General features: G+C 33.5%; 1 protein-coding gene across 2 annotated transcripts in view; it reads left to right on the top strand.

Moving 5' to 3' along the window:
• Epha3 (EPH receptor A3) overlaps positions 1 to 16339 on the top strand; it is a 336639-nt gene that overhangs the window by 198235 nt on the left and 122065 nt on the right. For both annotated transcript variants that reach the window (XM_021732341.3, XM_005334163.3), the window contains exons 4-5: positions 11729 to 11884; positions 12587 to 12922. In XM_021732341.3, coding sequence (XP_021588016.1) covers positions 11729 to 11884; positions 12587 to 12922 — 492 coding nt within the window. The remainder of the gene's footprint in view (positions 1 to 11728; positions 11885 to 12586; positions 12923 to 16339) is intronic.

The raw sequence follows: 16339 nt of genomic DNA, 5'->3' as shown, positions 1-16339 counted from the left end.
TCGGCCATAAAAAAAGAGTAAAATCCTGTCGTTTTGGCAACACAGAGAATACAATATTAAGAGAAATAATTCAGGCATGGAAAGAGAAGTACTATGTGATTTTATATATATTCTAAAAATGCTGATCTCCTAGAAGAGAATGGTGATTACCAGAGGGAAGGAAGAATGGGTGAAAGATGTAGGTGTTCAGTTACAGTTAGATAGGTGGGAGAAGTTCTGAAGGGCTAGTGTATAGTAGACTGGCTATAGATAGTATATATAATTATAAGATTTTGAAAGTTTTAGCCATGAAGATATAATAAATGGCTGGGCATAGCAGCACACGCCTATAGTCCCAGCAGCTCCAAAGGCTAAGACAGGAGGATTTCAAGTTCAAAGCCAACCTCAGCAACTTAGTGAGGCCCTAAGCAACTTAGCAATACCTTGTGTCAAAATGAAAAATATAAACGACTGAAGATGCAGCTCAATGGTTAAGTGCCCTGAGCTCAATCCCACAGCACACACACACAAAAAAAAAAAATCAGTAAAGAGATAAATATGTTTAATCTGATATAAGCATATCATGTATATCATGTATGCATATTAGACCATTACATGGCACCCAATTAAAATGTACAATATGTTTTTATGTATAAGTTAAAATATGTTTTTATGTATAAGTTAAAAATAAAGAAATATTGAGGCAATACATTTTAAAACACTTTTAATATTATTATGCATTGTGCGGTACCTGTCATGGGATTCTTCAGTAAAATAGAGGAGTGTCCTTGAACTTTAATTTTTAATTGGGAGAAAAGGGATATTTTCCATTTATGACATACAAATCAGAAAAGATACACATTTGAAGCTTCACAGACTGGAGTTTTTTCTTTGAAAATGTTTGTATTCTTATGCAAATAGGAAAATTATTTTTTTGAGTAGGAGAGAAATCATTTTATGTGAAATTTAAATGTTATCTATAAACATACTATTGTATACAATTATGAACATTTTGTCCTCTTTATCAATTTTGAAAAATGATAGGCTTAAGGTTTTTTTCTAAAGACTCATTTGGCTAGTGTTTTTACTAATTCCCTGAGCCTCATTTATTATGTTTCCTAAATTTTATTCTTGTGAAATCTGATGATATCCATTTAGTTGATTTAAAGGATTTTGAAAACAGAAATCCTTTTCTTTCTATTTTAAACACAAAAATAATGGGGAAAAAAACTGTTAAAATTACATTAACTCATTTAATTTTACTTTTCTGTGAGCTTCTAAATGAGTTACCCATGAAATTTTAAAATACTTTTAAATATTTTAAGTGGTAAACCTCTCTGAGTTGATAATATTATATAATAGAAAAATAAATAATATGCAAATGACACATGATAAACCATTGGCTTTTAAATCATAACATCAGTATTCATTTTACTAACCTCAAAAAATAAAATGGAGCAGCATGTGTATAGTATTATATGAAGGATTAAAGTATAAATATAAAAGTTGAAGAGTTATTTTTTCAGAATACAAATTGACAATTTTATTGTCAATTGTATTGACAATAGAAACTATGTAAAGAATAGAGTCAATTTGAAGAACTTCTGATAAAATTCAATGATGGTACCATTTCTCAAAGCTCCAGATGACAGTCTCCTTCTTTGGAGAGTAGATTATCAACAATACAAGGGAGAGAGGTAATATTTGTTCATTGTGCCTTGTAGCATTTCCATCATTTTATCTGTTTTTCCTCTAAGCCTTCCAAATTTTATGCATTTTTATTTAAATTCTCTAATGTAAATTTGTGCTTTTCTATATAAATTTTCTCAAGCGAGGGTATGATTACTTGAGATCAAAAATGTGAAATTACATTAGCAGGATATCACCATTGCCAGTCAACCATAATTTTCTCCCAGATTGCATTTTTTTTCCAAAGGATATTTAGTATGAGAGAAGAACTAATGAATATTGTTTGTGTTTGTGGATCTGAGTGTTTTTGTAAACAAAGAGAGTGGGAAGGAGATATTCATGTCTAGACTTTATGCATTTTAGATCTTTATGACATGTACCCTGAGTTCAAATTTTACATATACACATTCATTGACTCTTATTTTCACTGTGTATGTGCAGTAATTTTGCTTTTAATACCTCTTAGGTTTGTCATGAGATAAGTGATAATGATCATGTTTGACAAACTTGAAAATATAAATAAACATTAAAAATGGGATCACATACATATTTTTTTATTCTGTTCCTTTCCTGTAATGCTATTATGAGCTTCTTTCCATGTGAGACATTAATACCATCATAAAAATGTATGAAAATTCCATAATTTATTAACAAACATGTATGAATATAGCATTATTTATTTCACTGTTTTTCAAATTTAAGGAATAACATTTTTTCTAATTTTCCAATGTTATAAATATCATTGGTCATATATCTTTGTGTAGATGAACATACATAGTGCCTACATGTTCTTCATGCAATCATACACAACTGGTCCTTTGGAAAATACAGCATTTGAAATGTTCATTACTTCTGTGCCAAACTCCTGATCTGAGTGATGAATGGTCTTAATTCTATTTTTCTAAAATTAAATTATTTTTAAAAAATGAGCACCTGATTGTGACCAGTCTTCAGGCTCTAGTTAGGATTTCAGTTCAGGGCGGGGAATGCTAATCCATGGTAATGAGAATTTAGGGGTAGATGTGGTTTAGCTCCTCCAAAATTCTCTCTAGGGATAGCTTTTTGAGACATTCCAGTGCTATGGTCTAAATAAGACTTCTGGCACTATTCTGAAAAGTTTCTCTGGACTATTTTACTAAGTCCTGATTATAGATTTTGGTTTCTAGGCATTTTGACATCCCCCATATCAGGATTTCATTAAACCAATTTTCTTTCTCCCTCTCTCATTACCCAATCATTACTTATATATTCTCATTAATGATCTCATTATCTGAGTGTTGACAATCAAGAACAGAAAAACTCTGCTAATGTTGCTCTTAGGACATTCACTTCTTCCTTGAAAGTGGACATCAGAAAAGCTGGTGAGCACATCCTAGGAGCAGGGGCTGTTTCAGCCTTTTTTTTGGTGTGGTAAAGGCACACAGGACATATTTCAGTGTTACTGGCACCTGTCTTGCTCCATCTGATGGAACAACAACAAATACAATAAAGTCTTGTTACTGGACTATCTTTGAGCCATACCAGATTGTGATTGATTCTGCTGTGTTTAGTGGTGTGATGGCATTTTGCCTTAGGTCTTTTTTATTGAACAGTGGAAGGAACAAGAAGAAGGAAACACTTGATCACTTTGTAAATGCTGCACATTGCAGTCAGGGTTTAATGAGTGAACAGAGCCACTTCCAGTGTATTGAAATGCCTGGGCCATGCCTCAGACCATTGTACCTCTATTCAGATGGCAAAGAATAGAGTTCCTGTAAGATTGTTGAGTGCAGCTCATTTTAGGTATAAACAGTCGCTTTGACCTTGTACAGGCAAATAGACCCTGTTCAGGCCTGGAATTGCAAGGCCAGGAAATCATCTGTTTAGTCAGTGCTGGTTCTGGTCATTAGTTTGTGTTTATGGCTGGGAATTGGTAATATAGGACTGTGTGTACAGAGGTAAGGTCTGAATACTAAAAGGACCCTATTTACCAACAGCTTTATTTTTTAATTTAAAGTTAATTCAAATTGAAATGAGCCTTTTAACCCTTAATGAGGACCATGTTTCTTCTAAAAGTCAACCACATTAGTCAACTGGAGACAAAATTCACTTTGCAATTGAAAGGCTGTCTACTTTCTTTCAACAGTGGCCACCATGGTTTACCAAGTGCATTTGTTTTTCTTTCACTATGGTAACTTTACCCATTCTCTGTATCAGCATAGCTCAGACCCATCAATTACAACAAGGAGGAAAAGTTTGCTATGTGCTTGGGAGCGAGGCCAGCATTCTATCTTGAAGCTCTTCTATAATTATTATTCCCCATAGGCAGTTCTCATCCTAAAATCTATTTCATACTTCTCTTTTATTTTCTGAGATGGCAGTTTGTTATTTTACCCCCCTACAAGTCCACGGTGTTTAGTTCCTGTTTTATTCTTTCGCCTCCATAAATATGGAATCAGCAGGTTCCCAAAATATTTTCAATTCACCCACAACAAATTGGTATTATTTTGGCTTCCTTCTATTATCTTATTCATGGGTTAGTGTTTTTCAATGGACAATTAACATTTGGCAAGACTTCATCCTATTTGTTCCACTGTGACCCATTTTGAGATATTTTTCAATATGTTTTGGGGTTTGCTCAACAAACAAGTAAGCATAACCTCACTAACTCAGCATTTAACAGCTGCATTAGCAGGACAAAGGTGAATAAATCCTTACTGCAAACTAACAGATGGGGAATTACTACTTTCAAAGTTGTGTTTCCAGTACTGTGGTCTTCTTTGTCACTTAAAGAGAAAAAAAAATCATCTTTTATTTAAATGTTGAAAATAATTAATACAAATATTTTGATAGAATTTCATTGTTTGATTTTTATTCATGCCATAAGATTCCCAAACTTCAAATTATTCTCCTCTAAAATGTACAAAATAGAAAGAGTTGCATTAAATGCAATTATTGTTATTAGTTAATGTGAAAGTGTAATAGAGAATTATGTTTTTGTATGTCAATTTATCATTCATTCCATACAAATATAAAATTATTTGAATATGTACTGCTCTGATACAGAAAAGCACTGCCAAACCTGTTGTTCTTTTCTCAACTACATTTCTTTTAAGTTGGGAAAGAACTTCATTTTCTCATCTTATTGTCATAAAATTTTAATGACTAATTTTATTTTTATTTTTTTATTAGTTGCTCAAGACAATACAATGATCTTGACATATCATACATTTGATTCAAATAGGGTATGAATTCTCATTTTTCCATGTGTACTAATTTTAATCTTTACAGAAATGTGACTAATTTTAATCCTTACAGAAATGATAAATATAAAGATACTCCTTTTTTCCCCTTATACTTAGAAAGCATAAGCAATCCTACAAATCTTGGGTCATGCAGTATTAATAGTTTAAAATTTCTAGCCTGAAGAATCTTTAGAGACAAATTAGTTCAATGTAGGTTACTTTTTAAATGAGGAAACAGATGTCCTGAGAGGACAATGGTTGCAATCTAATCATACACTGAAAAAAAAAATGTATTTCAACTGCTTGGTGCTAGACAGTGGAGAAGATACAGGACAGATAAAATTGATAGGAAATAGCTCTTATAACTATATTTCTCAGGATCTAACCTGGGAATACATAATTACTAAAAATGGATCATAAGAGTTATTTATAGAAGTCACTTTTCCCATCACCTCATTAAAAGTCTGAACACCCTAGGACAATGAAATTGAGAGAACACATAGTTAATGGGAAAAAGTAGATCAAAAACTTGTATCTTCTTCATCCTAATCCGTTGCTTTTTCTTAGTGCTACAAACTCACTGAATACTGGCAAAAAGGAAGAAAAATCAGGGACTGTTAGGTGAAGATAACAAATAAGTGAATTCAACCATTAGTTAAACAAGTTTGATTTCTAGAAGTCCTTGATAATACCTGGTAGGGGTTGAGGAGATCCTACCTCACACATTGTTCAGCTATTAATTTAGACTCATGGATCATATCTCCTTGATTTATAAATATAAAAGCAAAGATGAGAGTTTCAGCTGTGCTTAACTAGTTTAAAAATGTCCCTTACAACAATACAAGAAAACATCTCTGGAACAACAACAACAACAATAAAAGGCAATTTCTCTACACTGAAAAGATGTTAATCTGTTTAATCACAATTGGTTTTACTAACCTGGAGTTGAAATCTATTAATTATTTTACTGACAGAAACCTTTAGTGCAGGATTACCTAAGGGAAGACATAAATCAGAACTCTGTTGTGTTGGCATCAGGTTAATTAACTATTGCTTTAGTATCTGGTCTATACCATGGAGGCTTTGACAAGGTAGCTGGAACTTTTTATTTTAAAATTCATCACTGTATATCTCTCATTTTTTAAATCTCATTTGCCTTTCTTGTCTATTCTGTTTTCTTTGGTATTCTCTTATAAGAGAACAGGACTTTCCTTGAGGAATAGTAGGAAAAGAAAACCACATTAATACATCCACTTTCTTACCTTAACCTGATTTTATTTTCCTTTTAGATGTGTTACCCTCTTTAGCATAAAACAATGATTAAATGAGGAAAAAGTTTTGATTGCCATAAAGCTAGTTTTAAGGAAAGGAAGCAGATATTTTCAAAGTGCAATCCTTGTTTTTTTTTATTTTTAATGATAAGCAAAGCTAATAAAACACATGTATTTATATTCCTTAGACAATAAAGTCTCAATGCTTGCATTAGGATATATTGAAGGATGAAGAAGGCATCATAGGTACATGAACACATGTGGATTTGCTTCAAGGGAGAGAGATTATTTATTTTTGGAATAAATATAAAAGTGAGTTTGTTACATAAAAAATTTTGGAGTGTTTCTCCCAGAATAATCATTTCATTAATGGAAATGCATTGTTTAGTCATATTCTCAAATTTGTTAGTTTCACTAGAGAAATTTGAAATATTTTTGTGTTTTTATTTGTCCTTTATACATAATATTGGGGTTCATTTTAACAGAATCATACATAACTGAAATATAATTCTCTCTACTTCAGTCCATACTACTTCTACCTCTTTCCAGTTTTCTTTCCCCTATTTTCCTTCCTGTACCATACTGGTCTTTCTTCTAACTACTGTAGTGTTTAAATAAGTGCTTATACGTATACATAAAGCTGAAATCCACTATAGTACATTCATATATGTACTATATAATTTGGTCAATTTCATTCCACATTTCCTCCCCTTTCCTGTCCCTCCCTGCCCATCTCTATTCCTTTCTTATTCTTCACTGATCTTTCTTCTGTTTTTATAGGATTCACCCCTGTCCCCCGCCCCATTTTTTCCCTTTCGTCTAGCCATCATATGTGAGAGAAAATATTGGACTCTGAATTGCTGATTTTGGTTTATTCCACTCAGTATGATGTCCTACAGTTCAATCCATTTACCAGCAAATGCCATAATTTCATTTTGGCTAAGCAAAACTTTATTGTGTATGCAAACCACATTTCCTTTATCCATTCATCTGTTGAGGAACCCCTGGGCTGGTTCTCTAACTTGGCTATTGTGAATTGAAATGATATAAACATTTATATGCCTTTATCACTATAATATGGTGATTTTACTTCTCTAAAATAAATGGTATAGCTGGATCATATGGCCGTTCCACTCCTAATTATTCGAGGAAGCTCCTTACTGCTTTCCAGAATACTTGTAATTTTTAGTCCCTCCAACAATGTGCAACTTTCCCCCACACCCTCATTAGCATTCATATTAATTGTAATCTTGATGATTGCCATTCTAACTGAAGTAAGATGAAATATTAGTGTAGTTTTGATTTTCATTTTCTCATTGCTAGCGATGTTAAATTTTTTTCATATATTTGTTGGCCATTTGTACTTCTTTTGAGAAGTGTCAGTTTAGTTCTTTTGCCCATTTATTAATTGGGCTATTTGGGGTGGGTATTAAGGTTTTTGAGGGTTTTTTTTTTTTATATTCTGGATATTAACCCCCTGTTAAAGGAAAAGTTGTCAAAAATCTTCTCTCATTTAGTAGGTTCTCTCTTCAGGCTCTTTATTGTTTCCTTTGCCATGCAGAAGTTTTGGAAATTGATTACATACTGATTCTTGGTTCTAATTATTTGTTTTTAGGGATCTTGTTAAAGAACTTGGTGCCAGTGTCAATATGTTAGAGCATTGAGTCTTTGTTTTCTCCTATCAGTTTCAAAGTTTCTGGTTTAATTTTTAGGTTTCTAATCACTTTAGTTGAATTTTGCACAGAATGAAAGTTAGAAATCTAGTTTTATTTCCCTACACATCAATTTACAGCTTTCCCAAAACCATTTGTTAAAAAGGCTGTCTTTACTTTAATGTATGTTTTGGAATATTTGCAGAACAACGGATAACTATACCTGTGTAGATCTGGCTCTCTGCCTTCTGTTCTATTGGCTTTTATATCTGTTTGATGTTAATACCATGTTTGAAATCAAAAAGGAAGAATTTACTTGTATACTTCCCCAGTACAGTGTTACCCTAATATTCGACCTGACAAATTCCCTCAGCTCTTCCAACAAAACTACCCAAAGCAGACATCAAATACATAGGAGATCCCGGGTAAATGTGTATACAGAAGCATATTAACCATTCTGAAATGGATTCTTACTAGAAATAGATAAGAAAATGTTACATTTTTAATAAAATAATTTTAGATTTCTATTCCTCAATGTTAGATTAACATTTTAGAGTAGGTAAGGGAAAATGATGTTTTCAGAGAGCAATTTGTGTTTAGTAATTGATTTATATAAAATCAAGGGCAGAAAAATCTATTCTTTATTCAAACTATACTCTTGGGCAAACAATCCTTTCTGGTTTTGCTTCAACTGTCCAGGCAAATGAGCTAATATCTACCCTGATAATTTTAACAGAACTGTTGCCATAGTTCTTTGGAAAGAATAAAGGTATCTTAAAATTTAACATGTCATTACAGATTCTAGCATCATATTTGCATTTGTTTGACATTCAATGCATATCAATTATGTGGTGGTTGAAGCCTATCAGATAGCTATCAAATATGGTAATCTGAAAAATCTGTCCTCAAATGTGTGTCTCAACATTCTAGACTTCAGTGTCTCTAGATGTCTGTCTGTTCACCCTTTCTCTTTCACACACACACACACACACACACACACACACACCAATATGATTTCCAAGAGTCACTAAGGCTATGGTTCTATTTAATTAGGATATCTCAACTGAATTCTCTTATTTGTTAACATCACCTCAGAATATTTTCTGCTGCCAGTAAAAGAACACTTGGTGTCAGTGACTTTAAGAGGTAGGTACCACTTTTCTTTTAAGAAATCTTGATAGAGGGGCCGGGGTTGTGGCCCAGTGGTGGAGTGTTCACCTAGCACTTGTGAGGTACTAGGTTCAATTCTCAGCACCACATAAAAATGAAATAAAGATATTATGTCCACTTACAACTAAAAAAGAAATATTAAAAAAAGAAATCTTGATAGAGATGTTTGTTGGTTCATCAAGCACACGATACACATTCCTCTGATTTTCTTGGCCTTTATCTCATTGTCATATATACACTGCTATAATGAGAGACATAATGTTCATAATCAAGGCTGGAATCTTGTAAACAGTAGCAGCATTCGTATTTGTCCATCTTTTTAGAAGAGAAAAATTTATCTCAATGACTTTAATCAGATTTGTTTTTATTTCTTTGGTTATCTTTTTGATCATAATTTTGACCATTTATTCCTAGTTGCAATAAATCTGAGTAAGGTAGAATTTAGCTGGGAATTATTATGAATCGAATTAAAATTCCAATGGCAAGCAGGAATCAGGGTTTTGACTTTGGGTACATTTCTCCACATGAAATAAAGATATTACAGTTTGTCTTTTGAGTCTGGTCTCTTTGTGTTTTTATTTAATATTTTTACTGGCCACCTCCTATTCTCATTTAGTGGTCTCTTTCAAATATCATACCTTCTATGGTGTCCGTTCCAATCTCCCAGTCAGAATTGTTTTGCTCAGCATGGTTTGTTAAAAGCTTGCTGCCCGCTTCCTATTGCAAAAGGCCCTTTAGGTATGGATTGAATTAAAAGTACTTTTATCTGTATGCCTGTCAAAGAACCTGAACAAGAGCAGAGACCTGACAAACATTTGTTAAATGTTCTGTCTCTATGCCTACCTGCATTTGCTATTATCATTTCTAAGTTTATTATTTAGCCATAATTTGGATAAAGTCTAGGTACAGTTTGAATGATGTTTTTAATTTCTAGGTTTATTAAATGTAGCTATATTCAAGCTCTTATCAGTATCCTGATAAAATTGTGCTGTAGCTAAGAAGTGATTATGTGACTGTCTTTTCTACTTAAAAGTATCACATAGCCATTTACAATATTAACAGAAAGTGATTGTTTAGTAAATAACTTAATGTCAAATATTTAGACCATAAAGTCTCAAATGAAAACATGAAGATAAACTTACAAGCAAACAAAAGGCAAAGTACATTGGAGCACCACAACTTAATTTTCTAAAGGCTCAGCAATGCCTTTTGCAAATTTAAAGCACTCAATGATGAATTAAATTGAAACCAGAAGTGCATATTTTGTTTATATACTTTATATCATTTCTGTCTGAGGCAATAGGATATGAGTGGACATTTCTAAAGAGTTCTTAAGGACAATGCTAAAAAGTTTATAGTCCTCAATAATTGTAGGTTAAGAAAGAAGAATTGGATCTCAACATGACACTAAAATTTGTTCATTATTTTGTAAAATAGGCCTAGAATAGCCATTCTTAGTAGGAACTAGAAAACTACAAGTTTCAGAGGATGATGGCTATCATTTTATGTTATTGCTCTAGTAATTTATCTTGATAATGAAGTTCACACATTTTATTTCAGGAATATTTCAGTAAGAAAGTATTGTAGTATGTACATATTTCAGTAAGAAAGTATTGTAGTATGTACATCTTTTAGAAATATATTTAATGATTATAAGTATTAAAATTTGTCCAAACTGATTTTTGTTGAATGTAAATAACACTGTGTTCAAAGTATAAAGGTTGATAGAAGAAAATTCTAGAATTTGATGAGAATATTTAGGGCATATTCTATACTTAGGTCTATAAATCTTCAAATCTCAGTGTAGTGAGTTTTTGAAGTTTTTGAAATTATTGATTCCCAAAGATGATCTGCAGGAAACCTGAACTTTGAGACCTGAATTTGAATTCTTTCTCAAAGGAATATTAAGAGAGTTCTAGTAAGGATTTTCATGATGATTTTAGCTTCTAATATTTTATGAAACTGAATAAATTAAAAAATACAGAACTTTGAATTTACTATTTATCAAAAGCAATATAATAGAGGCATAATTCTGTAAAAGCAGTAAACAGATGATAGATCCTAAAGGGTACACTGAAATCAATGTTTGATAACCAGCCCATTGGGCTGACACAAAACATGCTATGCAGAGGTATGATCACGAGGAAAGAAGATAACACAGAGTTAGTGAAGGACAGGTCATTGCCATAAAAGTTGAGGGACAATACTGTCAAGATAGAAAATCCTGTTTGAAGAATCTGAAAATATACAGGAAGTCATAATTTTCTTCCATCAGTTGCTTACAATTTGTAGGACAAAGTTGTACACATTCAGAGCGTTTAGAAAACAACTCTACGTGTAATATACTCTCACAGCAGTGCAGATATTATACACATTGCATCATACTTAAAAAAGAAAATGACTACATGGTGACATGGTTTTGCTTTATTTTCTCCACAAATAGTCCAATGCCAAGTAAAGCTGTGAAAACACAAGCTGGAAATTTCATCAAACTCTAGTGCCAAAATAATCTAAATCTTGCAGTTTTTTTTATTTTTTTCTTAACATTTGGTGCAAATTCAAATGTATATGTGGAAAAACTACACTGGGCCGTATTATTTGCTTCTGTGAATTAGGGAAGGAAGCAAATTGATTGATGTTCATAATGAATTCATGCCCTAACATCCTAAAATCTGTTTTACGTATTTTCAAAATACATTCACAAAATTATCGCAGGACTTTAAAAGAATCATTTTGTTTCTAGCTTGTCGACCAGGCTTCTACAAGGCTTCCGATGGTAATATGAAGTGTGCCAAGTGCCCGCCTCACAGTTCTACTCACGAAGATGGTTCAATGAACTGCAGGTGTGAGAATAATTACTTCCGGGCAGACAAAGACCCTCCATCCATGGCTTGTACCCGTGAGTAGTTTTGCTGCAACCCATGCCTCCATGTTTGATTTGTTTTTTCTTCTTGTTTTGTTTGTTTTTTTGTTTTTGTTTTTGTTTTTGTATGTTTAAAGCATTTGCCCATTCCCTTCCGTTAACCATGTGCAAATTGAAAGCTTTCTCTGCTTCACTCTCCATGCTTGGCTCACCACAAATGCAACATTTATCACACAGAATGAATTAGTTTGTAAAGTACTTCCTGCAATGGGACCCCCAGAAAGAAAGAAAAATTTTTGCATCTTGTTATAAGATCTTGCATTATACTTGACAGGATAGGGGAGGTTATAGGCAGAGGATTTATGTTTTTACATTTCTATTCCCTCTTGTTCTATGTTGGTCACAGGTCACAGGGAAAAGGACTAAGATTTATAAAAGTAATACTAAAGTTTTCATAACTATTCACAGGGGTATTGAATTTAGTGGTAAATTCCTTTGCTGGATGTTGTGAGTGCATCCTCAACCTTGACACAAAACTCCCCCATTCATAGCTTGGGGAGGACAATGCTCTTGAATCCATGTGTCCATAATCTCATGGATCCTCTAAGGATGAATTAAAAGTAGACAATAAAGACAGGATGGTTATTTACCTCTTTCAGTTCCATTGTAAATTATCTCTTTCCCTTTTAGGAGAAAACAGGAGTGAAGCTCATTAATCTTTGTTGAACTACTTTGCAGGACCTCCATCTGCACCAAGAAATGTTATCTCTAACATAAACGAGACCTCCGTTATCCTGGACTGGAGCTGGCCCCTGGACACAGGAGGCCGGAAAGATGTTACCTTCAACATCATATGTAAAAAATGTGGGTGGAATGTAAAACAGTGTGAGCCATGCAGCCCAAATGTCCACTTCCTCCCTCGACAGTTTGGACTCACCAACACCACAGTGACAGTGACAGATCTCCTGGCACACACTAACTACACTTTTGAGATTGATGCTGTTAATGGGGTATCAAAACTGAGCTCCCCGCCACGACAGTTTGCTGCAGTCAGCATCACAACTAATCAGGCTGGTGAGTACATGTGGATGCTTCTGACTTCTACCACATCACATCAAGCAGGGCTCTGGCAGAGACTGTAAAAAGATTGAAAGACCCCCCCAAATTTTGTCTTCTCTCATATTTATATGGTTATGGTACATTCAATAATTCAATTTAATTCTTCAAGTGACAATAAACTATAGTTGTTAGGTGATTTGAAAATCGGTTTATACCCATGGTTGCCAAGATGAAACATTTGGGACTCTGAAATAGGACTTATGGGGCTCCTTGAAATAGTTTTGAATTTCTGAAGAACTTAGATATTGAACCTGATGTTCAAAGAGGTTATGTAGCTTATTTAAAATTGTAAATAACTTTAGTTATAATTGAAATTTTTGATATAATTATCAATGCTCCTAAGAAGTCTGAAGTATTATAATTCTTAGCTCTTCTTAGTTAAAAATAAGAAATTAAGTCAACTTTATTTAATAGATAAGTTCTGTGCAAATAAATTCAAAATATGGAGATACGAAAAATCACAGTGGAAAAGGTTTTGGTATAAAACAACTGGAATGATTGACTACATTCTAGATATACTGTGTGATTTCACCAACCACGTTTTGCACTGACAATTCTTTTTACCAATTAAAAAGTGCTGAGTTAGCAGATTATAAGCAAAAGCCCTTTAATATCAAAGGGAAAAAAATTATACAAGAATACACACATCTCATATTCCTTTATTGTACCTTCCCAACTTTTCTCCTGTCTTTGCTGCTGTTAATCTGTACTCTTTCAATCACTCTTTAATCCTTTATGTAGATAACTTATGGATTTTACTTATGAGGTTTTTTGTTATTATTTCAATTATTCAGATGGTTGATAATTTAAATACAAATGATACCGCTTTTATATATGAAAATAATTTTTCAATATTGATAACTGGGATGAATGTGTTAATAGACAGTTTTGTAAAGCTTATGCAAAGTTAAACTAGTATTTGTTGTTCATAATTGTTGCTATAAATGTCATATTTAGAGGTTCATTTCAAGCAGTTCAATTGAAAGAAACAATTGTATTGTTTGCATTTAAACATACTTTGGAGTGAAAAGGTAGGTCAGGGATGGGTGTCATATAGAGAAAGGATGCCTCCCTGAGAATCTTTTAAATGAATCCACAGGTTCTTTTGTGTACTCCTCCATTATGGACTCACCTCTGAATATAAACTAGGATTGAGTACACTCTAGGCTTCTTTTAAACATTTGGCTTAAATTATGGAAGTATCTCTGGCCTCCATTAGAAATTGCCCTTTTTTTCTGAGAATATCAGACTGTATCTTGGTAACTGTAGACAGAGGGAAAGCATACAGACTAGTTTCCAATCAGATAAAATAGGTCTCCTAGCAGCCAAATGGTGAACCAAAAACTCAACTATAGTTCATTTCTCTTTCTTGACTGACTCAAGGTTATTATTTCAACTACCAATGGTACACAATAAGTGTAATCTAAGGAGAATATATGGACTAGAATGACTGGACCCTGATGGTCATGCTAGTTTTGGTGTGGTAAGAAGTAGTCTTATCTACTTCTGCAGGTTAGTATAGAAATACATCTATAGTGGTTAATTTCTCAAACATGTTGACTAGTTCCCTGAACTCACTATCTCAGCTCTAGCTTCATCTTCCCATAATCCAGCAATCAAAAACATAAATCTTTGCATGGGAGAGTCTCCAGAGCCCTGCACTAGCAATCCTTCCTCTTAAGGAGTCCCTGTCCCTGCCATGTCTTTTGACAGATATTTTGAATAAAACCCTCATCAGAGTCTGTATTCAAATATGTGTCCTTCTGATTCCAAGTCCCAGTATTTTTCTCACTTTGCTTCTGTCTATGGTTTCTCATATACAGAGTACTCAGGAATTTTAACAAATTATAGAGATGTGGCAAATGGTTTTCCCAAATCCTATATTTCAAGCTGATTTACTACCTTGCTTAAAATAAGAGCATCAATCTGGGTTGTAATTATCTCTTAAGTCAAACAGAACCGTATAAAAACAAGTGAGAGCTCCTTATTTTCTATCTTATCATCCCCCTCTGGCTTTCTGACAATGCATTTATCTGGAAACTAATAGCTCCAAATATATACAGTGAATGAATCTAGGTGAAGTTGCAACCAAGAGCAGGCCAAGACCTTAAAAAATAAATGGGGTTGATGCTTTGGCCCTCCCAGTTACAAATCACAGCATTAAACAGAGATTCAGCAGGAATGATCTCGGTTATTCTCCCTGAACCCATTCCCATTTTTAAAAACATCCCAAGTTTGTCTATAATGTGTACCACAGGCATTTGATACATTTATTTCAGGGTGTCTGTATTCATTTATGTGCCTGGAAAGATAGAGGTCTTTTTTCATCTTCAAATCCCTAGGGTAAGATATATAAGCAGGATTAGAAGCAATGCCATTGCTATTGGGAGTGTTTCTTTGTTTGGCTTTATTATTGTTCTTCTGAAGGTTAATGGACTGGTAGCCTTGAAAATAACCTCCCTACCACTAGAAGGATATGGCTGAGACAGATATGATGTCACAGTGGTTACATTCCTCCTAGTCTCTCTATCTTTGACATGGATATAAAGAGTGAATGTGAATGGGTCCCTTGTAATTTAGTTTCTGAGATTGACTTTGTTGATTTTTCTCTTGATTACATTGTAGAAGCTTTGCGATGACCATATGATAAAGCTCCTTCTAAATTGTAAAGGATTATGTTGTAAATTCTGATATTAGTTCTCAGCTCTCAATACTTGCACAAAATGTGTCTGAGTGATAAAACATGGCTTCCATAGAAAGATTGTATCCATCAATCCACCCTTCAAACAAGAAGCAGAAGAATTAGAGAGTGCAAAGCAAACATCTCCCAGGGTATATAGCTTGGAGTAAATGGCTACCTTTAGTTTTAGTTTTAGGTTTTTATTGTTTGTTTGTTTGTTTGTTTGTTTTGTGTGTGTGTGTCTCTAAAATAGGTAAATTTTTCTTTTAGTTCTAGAAACAATCATTTTATTAGTGAAATATCCATCTCTGCTAATTCTCTGCCTTCATAATTTAGTCTGCCCATTTTCACTACCTGATAGCAGATAAAACTCTCAGAATAGCTGAAGGGACACTAACAAAAAATTTAAGGAATTTTGAAGTGCATATATTCCCAACTTCCCCCCACCCACCTGTTTAACTTCTGGAGAAACTTAAAGTCAAGAAGCATTTCCAGCATTTCAAGAGACCAAATTCCTGCATTGCCTCCCAACCCCAACTTCACTTTCAATTCCTATTGCCCTACTCATTTCTGCCATCCTGTGATTCATGTCACAAAGCTAAAATAGGCATACTGCCTAGGAGACAAAGAGTGCCAAAGATGGGACAATCTACCACAGCCAATCACAATAACCTTAGTCCTTGATGCTCAGT

Source organism: Ictidomys tridecemlineatus, chromosome 3 (genome assembly GCF_052094955.1).
Source record: "Ictidomys tridecemlineatus isolate mIctTri1 chromosome 3, mIctTri1.hap1, whole genome shotgun sequence".
Taxonomy (NCBI): domain Eukaryota; kingdom Metazoa; phylum Chordata; class Mammalia; order Rodentia; family Sciuridae; genus Ictidomys; species Ictidomys tridecemlineatus.
Note: the sequence above shows the minus strand (reverse complement) of the source record. Positions and strands in the feature narration are given on the sequence as shown.